The sequence below is a fragment of the Oncorhynchus keta genome, chromosome 2 (genome assembly GCF_023373465.1).
Source record: "Oncorhynchus keta strain PuntledgeMale-10-30-2019 chromosome 2, Oket_V2, whole genome shotgun sequence".
NCBI classification, from domain to species: Eukaryota; Metazoa; Chordata; class Actinopteri; order Salmoniformes; family Salmonidae; genus Oncorhynchus; species Oncorhynchus keta.
This window is the reverse complement of record NC_068422.1, coordinates 74,815,255-74,832,951: the sequence shown is the minus strand read 5'-3', so window position 1 is coordinate 74,832,951 and position 17,697 is coordinate 74,815,255. Positions and strand designations below refer to the sequence as shown.

Below are 17,697 nucleotides of genomic sequence, written 5' to 3'. Positions count from 1 at the left end.
GTAAAAAAGTGAAAACAGAAGTTCCCTTGAATTGGATTGTATCTTTAGAATGCAATCATGTATCATGCCAAATCATTTAAATTAAACTATTACTTATGAGAAGCAATTCAACTCACATACTGTAACATAACACCTCACATACTGTAACCTAACACAGCCTGAGCTAGCCCACGTAGATGAATAATGCAGAGAAGTAATGACCTGTGTGTGCAGTGGTCTCAGAGTTGGGTTAACTCCCTGTATCAGACACCTCCAACTCGTCTATGCTTCACTCAGACATACATCAATGTGTCAGAGGTCATACTGGGTAGTACTGTAAAGTCTGTTTCCATATTCAGCACTTTATTTAGGTGTCATTATTACAAATTGTTTCTTAGTCATAAATGACACAAGGGAGAGTGAATTTCAGAGGCAGGGAACGTTTACGATTAGTAACCATTATTATTATGTTATTTTTTTATTTAACTAGGCAAGTCAAGAACAAATTCTTATTTATAACGACAGCCTAGGAACAGTGCGTTAACTGCCTTGATCAGGGGAAGAATGACAGATTTTTACCTTGTCAGCTCAGGGATTTGATCGAGCAACCTTTCTGGCCCAACACTCTAACCACTAGGCTACCTGCTGCCCAAACAATGTAGCACAGATCTGTGAGGGAGGGGTAAGATAATGAGAAGTTTATTTTCGTTCTTAAAGGACACACTGGGGACAACTGTCTGGTCATGTCAGATGCTGTTTATTGTTAGTTATTTGGGGTGAAAATAAGCACAGGAAAGCATTGTATTACCATAAAGTGGAGACTGGGGTGATTAAAAGCAGGGTCTGTTTAAATTGCTCTGGTGATTATTAGTTCAAATGGGAGTTTGAGGGCACCCATCCTGTATCTTGTCTTTCAGTGAAGCAGCCATGTACAGTAGAACTAACAATATAGAGGATTGTATACACAGTATGTCTGTAGGAATGGCAGGTTGAGCCCATATGGTACCAGAGATGAAAAGAGGCATCCAATGCCTTTTACAGGACGAGTCCACTAAGTCCAAACATTCACACACATGCATGCACACAGGCATGCACACGCACACACACCGTCCTAAAATGAAGATTCCTCAGTCATCCAAAACACTCTCATGGCAATACAAATATTAAGCTGGTAAAGCAGTCCATTTTGAAAGACCAATAAAATGTGATAAAATCAAAAAAATATTGAGTAAAGAAAAGCTGCTTCTCCTCCGTCCTTAAATACATTCGGTAAATACATTCCTCAGAATTCTTCAGGTTCCATCAATGCATCCATTTGAGACCAGATGTGTCAGGTTCATTGTGGGGGTCCTCCTGCTGGCTCTACCAGCAGGTCCAGAATATGGATCCAGTAAAAGGGCCAAGCAGTCTGCTCTAAATGGCCGTGTCGGTGAAGTCACACCTCGTGAACCCTTTCTGTAAAACACAAGGGAGAAGGCCACTTAGATAGAGCAGTCTGTTTTTAGAAAGGGTAAATAGTAGGCCCAGGACGATACCAGTATCACAATATTTTGTTCCATGGCAAAAATGAAAACACGAAGCAGATCAAACTCTTTGCTCCTTTAAAAACCTGCTGTATGTAAATAGTGTTGTGCTGTAGCTTGGAAAATCAATGCATGTGACTGGATGACAACATCCTGATGTTTGTTTCCAACATTAGGGCTAAAGAAGTTAAATCCACTTTTTTGTTTTCTTGCCACCATACTAAAAAGTATCAAATCAAAAAATCTAATCAAATGTTATTTGTCACATGCCCGAATACAACAGGTATTTACAGTGAAATGTTTACCTACGAGCCCTTTCCCAACAATGCAGTTAAAAATGATTGCAAAAAAAATGATTGCAAAAAAAATGATTGCAAAAAAAAAAAAAAGGAAAACAGTAACACCATAAAATAACATAAGGAGTATCAGTACAAAGTCAATGTGCAGAGGTACATGCAGGCCAGTGGAGGCTGCTGAGGGGAGGACGGCTATTAATAATGGCTGGAATGGAGTCAATAGAATGGTGTCAAACACATCAAACGTGGTTTCCATATGGTTGATACCATTCCATTGGATCAATTTCAGCCATTATAATGAGCCATCCTCCCCCCTCAGCAGCCTTCACTGATGTAGGTAGTGCAATAGTTTTTTTTTTTAAATAAAGGTGTCAATGTAAATAGTCCGGGTAGCCATTATATTAACTGTTCAGCAATCTTATGGTTTGGGGGTAGAAGATGTTCAGGAGCCTTTTGGTCCCAGAAGCTCTTGTACCACTTGTCGTGAGGTAGAGAGAACAGTCTTATGACAATTTTTCACAATTCTGGTATCGTTCCGGCCCTAGTAAACAGGCCTAAATATTCTACAGTGTGAAGAGGGCACATAGAAGGGACAGTGTTTACAAGTGTCAACTGAAGATTGATATTTAGCACAGAGAAAAAAACAGACAGCCGTTATCTTGCAAGAGACCATCAATGGCTGCTCCCAGCATTCCACTGCCAGATTCCAAACATACCATTTAACTGACCATCCAAGGAAACACAAGACACTGCACTACAAACTCAAGTAGCACTATAGCACAAAGAAGAGGACTGTCCAGTTGCCAACCACCAAACCAAGGTGTTTTACTGGTCCTGTTCAATAAACACCAAAACAACTCAAGCAAAGAAAACCATGACATAAACGATAGTCTAAATATATAACCGGTAACAGATAACTAGATTGTATAAACTTGAACTGATAACTGTAGTACCTGCACAGAATAAGGATTCCTAAGGGCCACAAGAAAAATTCACTTCCATGAAAATGTAATAACTAACAGCTTTAGTGAAAATATTTACATTTGCTGTGCCAAAGAATTATGGGGGATATCAGTCGATCCAGGGGAGGGGGAGGGGAGAATTCTTAGAACTGATTAAAAAAAAGAGTTAGACTAACCGTTAGAGGCCATAAAGAAAATAAAGAACCATCTGGACCAAGACAAGAGGTTAGAAGGCCATGCACAATGGAAGAGGCCAAACGACCCCCCCGTTTCCTGCTCTCCAAGCCCATCTATCACAATGTCTATGTTAAATGGTGTTAGCCTCACCTGTTTATAATCTTTATGCAGCTTGTTGTACTGGAACATGTTGAAGAGTACTGTGGAAGCAGCCTTGGCAGCCTTCAGCTTCCCTGAGCTATAGTAGGAGAAAAACACAGTCAAACACAACAGGAGCCAGACAGGAAATTGGAAATAAAAAGCAGACACAATGAATAACAAAACCAAGAACACTGAGAGACAAGATTCACTAACCTGTTGTCGTGGGAAGACTTAATTGCAACAAGTTTGGGGAGTCCATCAAAGAAGGCGATGTCTCTCGCTGCTAGTGAGCTGCCTGCAACCAGGTTATTGAGGGTCCCACATATGTTGACCACCACTTCACTGGATGGTTCCTTCTGGTGGCCATCACTGGGGAGCTTGGTCACCAGAATGTTCACTACCTTCGTAGCTAGAAGTCAGAAGGGAGAGAAGTAGCCATTCTTTAAAGTCTCCTTATAAGGGGAATTACTGTGATTAATATGAATGGAATGGATGGATACAAGGTTGTGGGCAGGAGAGACAGAGGTAGAAATGAACAGTGTGGGGTACTGGGGGTTGAGTCTCACCCATGTCGTCCTTGTTTCTGCTGTGTCGGGACAGGTTCCTCAGGAGGCCAGTGAGGGAACGCATCTCCTGGTCACTTTGTGTCTGCAGGAGGTCCAGGACCACAGGCAGCATCCGCTCCTGCTCTAAAGCCACCCAACTCAGCACTGACGCCCACTGATACGCAAGGAGGAAGGGGAATTCAACACTAGTGTTGAGTACATTTTCAGTTGAACTGTAAATGTGAATGAAGCATACGTAGCCTGTCATGGTGAAGTGATGGCTAGGTCAGCCAGTGGGGGAGAGGAGGGGTGGGACTTACCCTGGTCTCTCCGGCTGTGATGTTCTGCAGGGCCCCTGCTGCAGCCTCTCGTGTTGCCGTGTTGGTCTCATAGTGCTGAAGCACGCGGTTATACAGCCCCACCACCTGGGGGTGCCACAGCCACTCCGCCCCCTTTGGCTGCTTAGCCACCTCTGAGAAGGTGGACAGTTCCTGGTTCTGTCGCTATAGAGATCAGGGGAATAGATTAATTACAGAAAAAACAGATCATGGTCCCATGTCCATCAGGATGACGACATACTGTATAATGTTTCAGTGTCTTGAAGTTTAGCTGTAATTTGATATTTCCTTTGGGTTTGCCTTGGGTAAATGACACCTACCTCCTTTGCCTTCTTGCTCTGTGGGGTGAAACAGCCAATGGACTCAGTCTCAGTAGTGGCTCTGGCCCGCGTAGGCCCCTCCAGTCGCAGTAGGGTTGAGGGAGGGATCTCACTGTACAGCTGATAAGACAGGTTCCTCAGGACACACACTGCATTCTCTACACCCTGCAGGCACAGACAAAGATTGAGGGAGGGGGGGAAGAGAGAGAAAGAGAGAGTGAGAGAAGGGGTGAGGAGAGGGTGAGATGGAAACATAGGTGGCCATTGTGTCTCTCAAAGCAGCCTGCATTACATACAGCAGATAGGCCACAGCATGACCAGTCTGGCTGTCTGGTAGATAATACAAACAGTAACACTAATGACGAACTGTACATATAAAATGATTGGCTCTCACTATACTCCAGCTGAACCCATGAGTTGCTGAAGACTGTAGTATATGAGATCAAATCAAATGAGATATTAAATCAGGGGAAAGGGTTTACCTGAAAGAACATGCCCAGAAAAATAATCAAGTTGTGAAAGAAACACACAATAATGTGACATAAGTAGAAAAGTTGAGGCGTACTTTGTCCTCTGCTTTCTCATCCTGAAGGGAGTTCTGGATGTAGGCCACCAGCGAGTCCACCAGCCCTCGCATGTCTCTCATCTGCTGCCTCGTCCTCTCATTCACTGAGCTCAGGTTCCTGAACAGAGGAAGAGAGTACAGAGAAGTTGTATACAGTACATGTATCAGTCCTTGTACAGTGTGTATGTATACAACATGTAGGCAGATAGGTATAGCTACCTCAGGCAGCCTGTGGTGTTGTAGAAGATGTCTGCCTCAGATGGACTCTGACGGATCAGCTCTGAATCTCCACCACTGCACAGGGGCACCAGCACCCTCTCTGTGAGCTCACTCAATGTCTCTCTGGCCAACTTCTCCTTCAGACTGTCCTTAGAGGACATGTTCCACAGAATACCTGCAGGACAGACAGAGGAGAGAGAGGGTTTATTGAACCACTCTGTCGGATACACAAAACAGCCTCTATGACCAGGATAGAGTGTGTGCTGATTACCTGACATCCAAATGATTGAACTTCAATAGGTCTAAATAATCACTATTATCACAGTGGGATTCATGTCATATGATTCCAAAGTAAACGCTGGGAATCCAATTTTCTATTTTCAATGTGGCCAATGAATAATATCTGATGTATTAATATCAAATCAATTGTTATTTTGTCACATGCGCCGAATACAACAGGTGTAGGTAGACCTTACAGTGAAATGCTTACTTGGAAGCCCTTAACCAACAATGCAGTTTTAAGAAAAAAACGTTTTTGGACAGTATTTACTCAAATAAACTGAAGTGGGGCGGGGGGGCAATGCAAATAGTCCGGGTAGTCATTTGATTAGCTGTTCAGGATTCTCATGGCTTGGGGGTAGAAGCTGTTAAGAAGCCTTTTGGACCTTCTACGGATCTGTAATGGGAAATATTATGTCTATAATACATTAACTGTCACAGTATGATAAGAATTTCAGGGAAAGTATTTACAGAGCATAAGTGACACATCTATCGCCCCCACACACTGGTTAATCTAATGGCCGAGGCTGCGGATCCGTAGGTAACTCCACCCCATCCCCCTGGATCCTTTTTCCCCAGCGCTGAAGATCCCATCACGTTCTGCTTGTGTGTTTCTTTACCTCTACTCACCAGGTTGTGGTCACCCTCCCTTCACATTTCTCACTGTCAGTCGTGAATTATAATTATTTTACAGGTGAAGTTCACAGGCGAAATGCCATGCAGCGTCTGCATGCCAACCATTTGATCTCAATCCAATTCATGGGAATATGCATAGACAGCTGAAGTCAGAAGTTTACATACACCGTAGCCAAATACATTTAAACTCAGTTTTTCACAATTCCTGACATGTAATCCTAGTAAAATGCGATGTTTTAGGTCAGTGAGGATCACCACTTTATTTTAAGAAAATGAAATGTCAGAATAATAGTAGAGAGAATGATTTATTTCAGCTTTTATTTCTATCATCACATTCCCAGTAGGTCAGAAGTTTTCATACACTCAATTACTATTTGGTAGCATTGCCTTTAAATTGTTTAACTTCGGTCAAATGTTTCGGGTAGCCTTCCACAAGCTTCCCACAATAAGTTGGGTGGATTTTGGCCCATTCCTCCTGACAGAGATGGTGTAACTGAGTCAGGTTTGTAGGCCTCCTTGCTCGCACACACTTTTTCAGTTCTGCCCAAAGATTTCTATAGGAGTGAGGTCAGGGCCTTGTGATGGCCACTTTGTTGTCCTTAAGGCATTTTCCCACAACTTTGGAAGTATGCTTGGGGTCATTGTCCATTTGGAAGACCCATTTGCGACCAAGCTTTAACTTACTGACAGATGTCTTGAGATGTTGCTTCAATATATCCACATAATTTTCCTTTGTCATGATGCCATCTATTTTGTGAAGGGCACCAGTCCCTCCTGCAGCAAAGCACCCCCACAAAATGATGCTGACACCCCGGTGTTTCACGGTTGGGATGGTGTTCTTCGGCTTCCAAGCCTCCCCTTTTTCCTCCAAACATAATGATGGTCATTATGACCAAACAGTTCTATTTTTGTTTCATCAGACCAGAGGCCATTTCTCCAAAAAGTATGATCTTTGTCCCCATGTGCAGTTGCAAACCCATAGTCTGGCTTTTCTATAGTGGTTTTGGAGCAGTGGCTTCTTCCTTGCAGTACGGCCTTTCAGGTTATGTCGATATAGGACTCGTTTTACTGTGGATATAGATACTTTTGTACCTGTTTCCTCCAGCATCTTCACAAGGTCCTTTGTGTCACATGGAATGACGCTGGAGAGACAAAGCAGGTACGGGGAGTCAAACATTTAATATAGAACGGACATGGAACGAGACAGGAACAGCGTCAGCATACAAAACAAAGACAAAAACAATCAATGCATCAGCAGGGAACAGAGCAGGGAAACTGATAAATATAGGGGAGGTAATAAACAGATGATGAGTGAGTCCAGGTGAGTCCAATATCACTGATGCGCATGACGAGGGAAGGCAGGTGTGTGTAAATGATGACAGTATTGCGGGGCAGCCGAGGGATGAGCGGGAGCAGACGTGACAGTGATTTTGGTGGCCCACCATCGTGAGAGATGCTCGGGAATCTCAGCCTGCTCGGTCTGTGCCCGGAAACAAAACCTCCATCAAACCTACATCCAGTCGGCTTCGACCTCTTCCCATACCCAGCCGCCCCTGGTCACACATAGCTCAGGACTTCATCACTGGCCTTCCTCCATCTAACGGTAACTCAGTCCAGGACCACAGGAGCTGTTGTCATTGCACCTGGAGGAGGGACCGGTCTGTTCTTCGTGCCTCCGCCAGGAGGGGGGGGGTACTGTCACATCTGCTCATGCCACACCCCCTAGTGGTCTTCAGGTTGACCTGCAGCCATTCCCCCAGTACACTCTCTCTCTCCCCCTCCCTTTCTGTTTGTGTGTGATTCTGTGGTTGGAGACAAGTGTGCTGGAGTCAGATCAGATCCCTATCAGCTGCAACTCCTTCCATTATCAAGACTCCCACTCTGTCAGATCGTAATCTCTGCTCAGTCACTTTATGCTTCTAGCCTTTATTATTATTCAATATCCTGTTTCCCTGCTGTACCTGTTTCCCTGCTTGACGATGTTTATCTTCTCACTGCAGTTTTGCCGCCCTGACTCTGGCTCCTGTCTCCTGTTCCACATCTCACCACCCTGCTACCCTGTTCTGGACTCACCACACCACCACTCCCTTGGATTCCCCTCCGGACCGGTTTACCCAGTCCCAACCCATCACTCTCCAACCTCAGCCTCCACATCTGGTTTTCTACAACTCATCCAAGCTTCCCCGGACCTGCACTCCATATGTCCCTGTGTTACAATAAATACCTTGGTTCATTCATCTCTGTTTCCTAGTCTAAGTCTGCTCTTGGGTTCCCCTGTGCTGCTCCTCATAACACTTTGCTGTTGTTCTGGGATTGATTTGCACTTTTCGCACCAAAGTACGTTCATCTCTAGGAGACAGAACGCGTCTCCCTCCTGAGCGGTATGACGGCTGCGAGGTCCCAAATGTGGTACCTTCAGGCGTTTGGAAATTGCTCCCAAGGATGAAACAGACTTATGGAGGTCTACAATTGTTTTTCTGAGGTCTTGGCAGATTTCTTTTGATTTTCCCATGATGTCAAGCAAAGAAGCACTGAGTTTGAAGGTAGGCCTTGAAATACATACACAGGTACACCTCCAATTTACTCAGATGATGTCAATTAGCCTATCAGATGCTTCTAAACCATGACATAATTTTCTGGAATTTTCCAAGCTGTTTAAAGGCACTGTCAACTTAGTGTATGTAAACTTCTGACCCACTGGAATTGTGATACAGCGAATTATAAGTGAAATAATCTGTCTGTAAACAATTGTTGGAAAAAAAATACTGTCAATACTGTGTCATGCACAAAGTAGATGCCAAAACTATAGTTTGTTAACAAGAAATTTGTGGAGTGGTTGAAAAATATGTTTTAATGACTCCAACCTAAGTGTATTTAAACTTCCGACTTCAACTGTAGATCTTCTTGAGCTAAACAGTGAAGAAGCGAGCCTACAGTGTTGTTTTCAATTATGTACAGTGAGCAAAAATTTTAGTAGATGGTGTTAACAAACTGTAGCACTAACCTGTGTTTAGTTTTTATCAAAGCACATATTTTGCCTAGTGGTGCGCATTGCTGAGTTTTGGCCACATCAGAGAAAAATCCAACCATTTGCACAATCATCCTAAAATCTCATATGAAATGTTTTATTATTTTTTGTCTTACAGTAACGTTATACTATGCTATTATATTCAGTTCTGTTATGTAGAATACTAGAATTATGTGATGTTGCAGACATTGATTCCCCAGACTACTTTGTTCTCTGGGCAGCCTAACAGTGGAGCAGAGACTGTGCGTAAAGTAGAGAATTCCGCACATTCGCAGAAGCTTCGGACCTTTAGCTGTCGGGAAGTGGGGTCCAGAGAAGTCGGATCCACAGCTACTCCGTTATCGTATTAGCCAATGAAAGGTCAGTGGCTCCATATACCCTCAATCAACTGATCAGAGCACTCTTGTACATTTATCATAATCTCTCTCTCTCTCTCTCTCTCTCTCTCTCTCTCTCTCTCTCTCTCTCTCTCTCTCTCTCTCTCTCTCTCTCTCTCTCTCTCTCTCTCTCTCTCTCTCTCTCTCTCTCTCTCTCTCTCTCTCTCTCTCTCTCTCTCTCTCTCTCTCTCTCTCTCTCTCTCTCTCTCTCTCTCTCTCTCTCTCTCTCTCTCTCTCTCTCTCTCTCTCTCTCTCTCTCTCTCTCTCTCTCTCTCTCTCTCTCTCTCTCTCTCTCTCTCTCTCTCTCTCTCTCTCTCTCTCTCTCTCTCTCTCTCTCTCTCTCTCTCTCTCTCTCTCTCTCTCTCTCTCTCTCTCTCTCTCTCTCTCTCTCTCTCTCTCTCTCTCTCTCTCTCTCTCTCTCTCTCATGCAGTTGACACAGGGGAGGGTTCAAATACATACAGGGTCCAGGAATCTCAAGGACTATTACTCAGAGGAGGAGGCAGCCAAGCATGAACAAAGCACAAGAGACTGCTGTGAAATTAGGCTGCCGCTTTCAATGGGCTGAGGGATTTGAGTGTCCTCAGGTTACAGGGCATTCTTCATTCCCAGCTTGACCCATTTACAAAGGGAGCCTCTATTACATAGTTACTACCGGTCCACATGCTCAACCTGTGTACAGACAGATTCCATCTCTACAGACTACAATTAGGCTCGGTTATATTTGACAGAATCTTCAGCACGTGAATGATAAAAAAATCTATAGCCTAAACATTTGTGGTGGGCAACAATATTGAAAAACCTATATTGATATCAAATTGAATTATGATTGCTGTTACCTTACACAATTATGTAAAAATAAAAAAAACCATACATGACTATTTCTGCAAGCACAACGTAACTGCCTGTTGATGGGGCATCAACTGGCTTTTCATTGTATCCAAAGTGGTTGGGTAGGTTAGGCCCCTAGAACATTCACACAGCAAGCAGTTGTCTGTACTTCTCAAAGCCGTAGAAGTAAACAGAAAATATAACATTCACACAGTAGCTATGTTATTCATAAAATGATATAATATTGATATCGGTTAGAAAAAAAGCAAATGTCATTGATATATAGATTTTCCATATCGGTGCCCATCACTACTAAAAATATATTATTTTGGTTGGGATTCTATTTGGGATTTGAACTTTATTAACTTTATGTTGGACTCTAATTGAAAGAAAGTGATTACTTGAATCTCTGATTGGTGACAATATACTGTATGTTTCTTCTGCTCACCTCATGTCACGTTGACTATTTTGCTTTTGTTGCTCTCATATTGACAGTATTTCCTTGAACTTTAAAATTGTAACTTGGTTTGAGATCCAAGCTGATTGTTAAAGTATATAGATGATCTTACCAGTGATGTTCTTGCGAAGCTCCTCATCTGGTTCTTTCAGGACACTGATGAGCTTGGCTACTCCCCCAGCCTCAATGAGGGCCGCCTTGTTGTCCATGTTCTCATAGATGAGGTTGCGTGTAGCGCCTGTAGCGTAGCGCTGGACCTCCTGGCTGTCACTGCTGAAGAGCTGCACCAGGGCTGGGACACCCTTCAGCCGGAGCACCTGTTGTCGACAGGGCGGGTCAGGGGGAGACAGACAGGTGGATGACTGACTAGTCTATATGACTATCAGGCTGACTTACTAAGCCATAACAAGACAACAAATTCTATATTACAATGGCATTTTTGATAAGAGCACAGAGAACTCAGTTTAGTTTAAACAGTAGGGCTGTAAATTCTATTTTGAGCAATGAAGTATGTTACTGTATATGGCTATTTTTATTGAGAAGGATCTGTTACCTGGTTCTTGGCATCACTGCTATGGTAACATTGGTGCTGGATGTAGGCTGCTCCCAGCACCTGCATGGCTGTGTCGGACATGGAGAGGTAGTTGACCGCGGTGGGCATGTCTAAACTGTGCATTCTGTCCACAAACACCAGGAAGACAAAGGAGAGTGAGGTTAATCTGAAGCCTATAACAGTTATGTAAGAAGAACAGAATGTACCTAGGGCTAAGTTTGTTCGTTTGATATTCCAGGAGATTTTAACAGTCCATGCTTCTCTCACCCTCCGAGTTTCTCATTGCTGTCAGCTGAATCCCTGCCCCCATCAGGCACGTCCATGCCTTTCCCCATACTCTTCATGCTGTTCAAGGAGGCCGGTCGGGGCAGGGAGTTCTGGTACTGCCCCCAGCCTCCGTACACACTGCCACCGCCCCCGCCAGACACCTGCTGCCACTGCTGCAGCCCCGACGCTGAGCTCAGATGTTGCTGCTGCTGTTGTCTGTTGTTGATGCGACTAATGGTACGGTGGGCGGGGCCTTTGTAGGAGTGCTGGTAAACTAGCTCCGCCTCTCTCCACCCACCGCTACCACCCCCCGCCAGGGTTCCACTGAGTGTGCGCCTCATCGTTGCTGGGGCAGGTATACCTCCACCATGGTAGGAGTGTAACTCTGTGGCCATGCCATCACGGGCCACCCAGCTGGCCACTGGGTTTTGCTGCTGGTGGCGCAGGGTGAGCAGGCCTCCCACACCCTGGACCACTGCCTCTTGGTCAGCCTGACAAACTGATCTGGACCTGGTGGTCCTCGTCCGGCTGGTCTGGTAGCCACCCAGCTGGATGTCGTCATGGTGGAGGTAGCCAGTGTTGACTGGAGGCTGGCTGATTCTGTATCTGGGTCCTAACTCCACCGCTGAGAGAGATGAGTACCTACCTCCCAAGTACTGCTGGGATACCGGGGGCATCTAGAGGCCATACAGAGAGGACACTGTTACACTTAACTATCTACACTACAATAATCCCCAAAAAGCAAACATTGGCCAAACTGTATAGTCTAAAAATGAGGTCATGGGTAAGATGTTTTTAGACTCTTTGGGCAGTAGAATCCTGTACAGAGATTTTTGTTTTCCTGTGACTCATCTAAACATAGTTATGGTAGGATCCTGTGAAATACTGCATGTATGTGCTTTGAGGGTGCAGCTGTGAAGTGTGTCACTGTGGTAGGACTGTGGAGTTTCTTTTTTTAACGCATATCTCTCCTGGTTTAGATAAGGGACAAAGGTGGCATGGCAATCAGCTAGAAAAGCAGGACTTTGGGGCTTTTAGATTAGGGATTATCATGAAGGCAAAAATAAACACACACAAATAAAATGAAGTCCGACAGTACTCACCTTCATGGTCCTACTCCCTGTGTTATACACCATTGACTTAGAGCTGAATCCGGGGTTGTACGTGTTATATCTCATTGTGCCACCATGGTCTACATGTGGATAGAGAAAGACTTTGTCTTAGACAGAGAATGCAACCACAACTTTCTCCTGAGATTACAATTTCACAATTAGTCTAATTACATATTAATGAAGCTATAACCTGTCCTGCAAAGCACTTGTTCTTGTTACTAAAAAAGTGTAACAAATGATGACTCTGATTAGCTTCTTGCCACTTGCTTTGCTATTTGGACTCATGGTTACTATGTTTGTGCATAAAAAACAACAACAATATCAGCCTCAGCTGTACACCAAGACAAGCAGCAAACATGTAGAAATGTAAACACACACCCAGGGAGATATTGCACAATACCTCATGTTTTAGAGGGGATTAGCCTAAAACTGGAGCTGCACTGTACCGAGATATCGAAACATTGAGGACAGGATAATGTTGGACTAAGCAAGCAAGGTAGTATACCTTTGGGAGATTCTTCGTTTTGTGAGAGAGTGCATTAAAACAGACCCTGGCATTTCATGCTGGACCAGCTAAACACATAAAGACCACTAGAAAGTAATGCTGACACTATAGCTTAACTAATATGGTATAGTGAGGGTTAACTGAGTGGATATGTCCCAGTGAGGCTGACTCCTTGCAGAGTGACCTAGCAGGGGTTGAGAGAGGCCAACTGAACTGTGTGGGAGGATTCCATGCCTGAGGGTTGACACTGAACAGGACAATTCTGGTCAAAAGAGAGTCTACTTACTCACAGGAAACGGCTACAAAAACATTGATTTACGCTGACGACAGACGCTCACTTCAATCTGATATTAATACTGGACCTTTTATGTATATCTTAACTCATTAACTTTAATAGATATATATTTTTTTAAATAAACAAAGGGGAGGTTTGTTAAACTAATTCCCTGCATTCACAAAGTTGTCTCTGCACTGTGTGAGAGCTGAGCTCTGTCCACTACTTTGCAGGTCAAGTGTTACTCTACCTTTTAGGTCTGAACATTAGGTCATAAAAATCTACTTTTCTTACTGTGTATACAAATACTGTATGTTTTGCCTGTATAACCATGGCAACAATGTGATAATATGGTGTTGTAAGTCATTTGAGACCTGGGAACCTGTATTATTTATAGCCCCCTGTTGAGTTTGAATTAGAGTTGCGATAACATAAGCTTTTGTCAAATAAACTATACATTAAATTCCCAATATCCCCTCAATTGTGAGTTTTACACACACACACACACACACACACACACACACACACACACACACACACACACACACACACACACACACACACACACACACACACACACACACACACACACACACAATTATGATCAATTGTTGGGAAGTACTTCACTGCTGAGTGAAATAGGCCCACTGTCACTGTATGTTTTCAATCAAAATACCCATCTTAATTACAGTTTGTAACAGCACTATAATTAACAGTATAGTTTTCCCAACTCAAGTTGTTTGCCTTGTCATTGCAAAACACAGGCAGCTGACTGATTTATGTGTTGTTTTCACGTAGTTCTTTCTGAGACGCCATCTGACCACAATATCCAACCCAACCCACTCAAACCTGTCCAAAATAGAACATGAGTTGAGCAGCTTGGTGCTACTGATAACCCATTCTGAAGAGCTGAATGGATTGACAGGAATGTTCCATACATCAGAGGGTCCCATTTTTTATTTTTTTATCTGAGCTTTATGTTATCAATAACCACCATGACTAGCAGTTCAAGAATACCATTATACTTTATCATATTATACTGTATTGTGCATAATTTTCCTCCCCAATCCTGTAAAAAATTATGTCATAAGGTGTCAACTATCCGAAATGGACATGCTCAAAACATTGCCTAGTAAACTAGCTACCTAATGATATCATTCTAGTGTTAAAAAAATAAACATTCTCCAACTGTAACCATGTTGAGGAATCGAGCTAAATTGTCCTTCTATTAGTATTGGGCATGAAATAATCTTTAAACCCTTAAGTGTTAAATCAGTCAGCACAAGGATCAAAAGCTCAGAGACTAAATACTAACCTTTTCTTCGATAATTAGCTGAGTTTATCTTCTGTCACTTATGAGCCGTGTGACTGTTACTTGTTCATACTGTATAGGCATCAAACTTCTGCTAAAATCTAAAGCTAGACGCAAATGACAAATCCATGAAAAGGAATCTGTCACTCACATAATATGGTTCATTGCCACATGCAGTGATAATTCCTGGCTGTGACTAAATGTTCAGATTTTTCAGAATATCACATCTTCTGTGTAAAAGCATCTGTGTATAAATAACTTTTTCCACACAGAATTACTGTGAAAGTTTGGCATCTGGCAAGACAGATTGAACGCTTTACTGGTTTGGCGTAGCATCTGTAGACACCATGACTGCAGATGTGAGAACCATCTGTCAGATCACTCAGATGTGTTACCTTGCATGTTATGAAATACCTGCAGGCCTGCATTTTTATGGCATGTAGGAGAGAGTAATATAGCCTAGATGGGGAGGTGGTCTTAGGGGAAACCGCTGTACCTTAATATGACTACTCACACCACACTATAAACGCTTAACCCCATCTGGTACCAGCAAGACCAGTCTGCCAATACAAGGACAAGTTTCACTGATTACAATACAATAATAATCTATCAATATTGACAAGTCTTTAGGCTACCAATGATAAAATGACCTTTTCCATGTTTTGTACATCAAGGGAAAGCGGATCATAGTAAATTTGGACTGGACTTATGTTGAAAGAGTACGGTTGAGCCATCTTCCCTAAGGGTGTAATTGAAATATTTAATGAGTATTTGGTCTGGTCTACACACAGCCGGTAATTCGTTTGTTGAAAAACAAATGCCTCACATTTCTAAAATAGGACACAGGCTAAAATGTATAATAAGTTGCCCACCTGGGGAAATGCAGTTCGAGCCGTTCAGCCGTGTGAGGGATGAAGACCTCTTTTCGGCGAGGCGCAGATGGACTTGTTGTTGAACCCTCTTAGCCCTTTCCACCTCGTCCATTATGGAACCCCTCGGTCCCAACTGCACATCGGACGGGACTGCATAAGTGGTGACCGCGGTGTTGGGCTGTAGGGCGGACAGAAAGCAGCTCTCTGATGCAACGGTCGCACTCATTGCGATAACCGCAAATTGAAACAATCCTTTAAAATTGACAATCAGATATAGTCCCTATACGTTATGATGTGTAAATGACGCCAAGCTCATATAAATAAAGTGGCAGACTCGTGCATTCAACTCCTATAATTCCCAAAGGAATGCAGACCACCCTGCTGCACTTCTTTCCCGTCAGTGACAACCTTCTCTCTGAGCTGATGCTTGCCTCCTCGAGCCAAACGCTAGGAGGAGTTATTTGATGTGACGCAGTCTCACATTGGCCACCTGGAGAATGTTTCAATTAAAGCTGGAATCCTTAGTTGCAACATACATGTTTGGTCATAAATTAAAGCAACTGTTCCAGTGAAAATCGAATTTGTAAAAGTTCATATTTTGTTAACTCATATGTTGTTGACTCATTCTATTCTCGTATATACTCGTGCGTGTGGCCAAAGCATAAAACACTTCAAAAACCCCACCTCAAAGTTGTAGGCTATCTCAATGCTTGCTAATCAGCGTTCTGCTGGCATGATTTTTAATGACCGGTATATGCCCACAACATTCTGTTGTTGGGGTACACCCACACAATTTCAACACAGAGAAGCTGCATTTTGACTAACATAATGAAAAATGTTTGGAAGGAAAACTATTTCAATCATATTTTAATTTATTGTATGTAACATGCAAAATAAATCTGGAAACAAACACTGTATAGCCTCAAAACGTGTTTAAAACTGTAATTTTGAGATCGTGTATGGTCAGTCGTTGCATCCATAGCACTTGTCTATGAATTTGAGAGTGGTTACATTTCTCCAGGCCCATCCCTCGATCTTTTACCACAACACAGACCCGGTGACCGATTCTAGCTTTAAACCAAGGCAGGCAGCATACTTTATTATCTTGTTTTTCCCTCACTACTGAATTGATGTGAAATTATTCTAAGTTGTTATTTAGCCTATTAATTAGCTATGAAAAGACAGGACATCATTTCAAAAAATGGTATCTATATTTAACTAGGCAAGTCAGTTATTTTCAATGACGGCCTAGGAACAGTGGGTTAACTGCCTTGTTCAGGGGCAGAATGAGATTTTTACTTTGTCAGCTCGAGGATTTGATCTTGCAACCTTTCGGTTACTATTCCAACGCTCTAACCACTACCTGCCGCCCCATTTGAGACCATGTCATCTCCTTTTGAACCAACATTGTTGGCATCTTTAACTCATGCCCAGTTTTAGGTACCTAATGTAGGCGCTGTACATGGTACTGCGTGGTGCAAGATACAATAGGATACTCAAAAGGTTTACATGTATCATTATCCCATCAGATAATCCAATCACCCCAACATAGTCAGATTAAGTGACTCACCATCATAAAAGGTTTTATTATCCTTTGCCAGAGTGTTTAAAATATTTTCTGTATTCTTTCAGTATTCCTTCTTTCTGTCCTCTTCAGTTAGCTCTAGTCCGTCTGTTCTCTTTTCCTGAAATCTCTGCTCTTTTAGGGAGGCGGTGGTTTTAGACTAAGGAGTGCCGGGCTCTGAGGGCTCACCCCTGACTTAACCCTTCCCTAATACTCCACACCCTGGCCCAACGTAGATGAAGATGGGAGTATGGGAGAGTGATAAAGACAGAGAGAAAGTTGAGTCAAAAAGGATAGGCTAGGTTAGAAGTGAAGATGTGAGAACATATTTTACCTGAATGTGTCAAAATGAATCCCTAACTGTCAGGGCCCAAAATTGTTGTGGTGATATCAATGGGTTTGATGTCAGTGTACTGGTTCTGTTTGGTGAAGATTTTGTATGAGTGTGTGGTGACATCAGAGGGTTGGACCAAAGGGGTAAAAGTGTTGAACACTTTGGTTGACCTTAGCATAGTCTGTACTGTATGTCATTAAATCAAATGTTATTTGTCACATACACATGGTTAG

At 43.0% G+C, this 17,697-nt stretch overlaps 1 protein-coding gene across 3 annotated transcripts; it reads right to left on the bottom strand.

The window, feature by feature from the left end:
* Positions 1-717: 717 nt before the first annotated feature.
* pkp3b (plakophilin 3b) lies at positions 718-17,271 on the bottom strand. 3 transcript variants are annotated; one of them, XM_052483390.1, is made up of 14 exons: positions 17,137-17,271; positions 15,567-15,744; positions 12,595-12,683; positions 11,492-12,168; positions 11,225-11,348; positions 10,784-10,988; positions 5,066-5,240; positions 4,847-4,964; positions 4,282-4,446; positions 3,944-4,126; positions 3,645-3,798; positions 3,292-3,487; positions 3,088-3,175; positions 718-1,434 (listed from the first exon to the last, which is right to left on the bottom strand). In XM_052483390.1, exons 1-14 carry the CDS (start codon positions 17,140-17,142, stop codon positions 1,393-1,395), a joined length of 2,400 nt encoding a protein of 799 aa, XP_052339350.1. In that variant the 5' UTR covers positions 17,143-17,271; the 3' UTR covers positions 718-1,392. The 3 variants fall into 3 exon arrangements, with proteins under 3 accessions (XP_052339350.1, XP_052339361.1, XP_052339341.1); XM_052483401.1 differs by lacking the exon at positions 17,137-17,271 and adding an exon at positions 15,975-16,185; XM_052483381.1 differs by lacking the exon at positions 17,137-17,271 and having other exon boundaries at positions 15,567-15,968.
* Between the last annotated feature and the right edge of the window lie 426 nt (positions 17,272-17,697).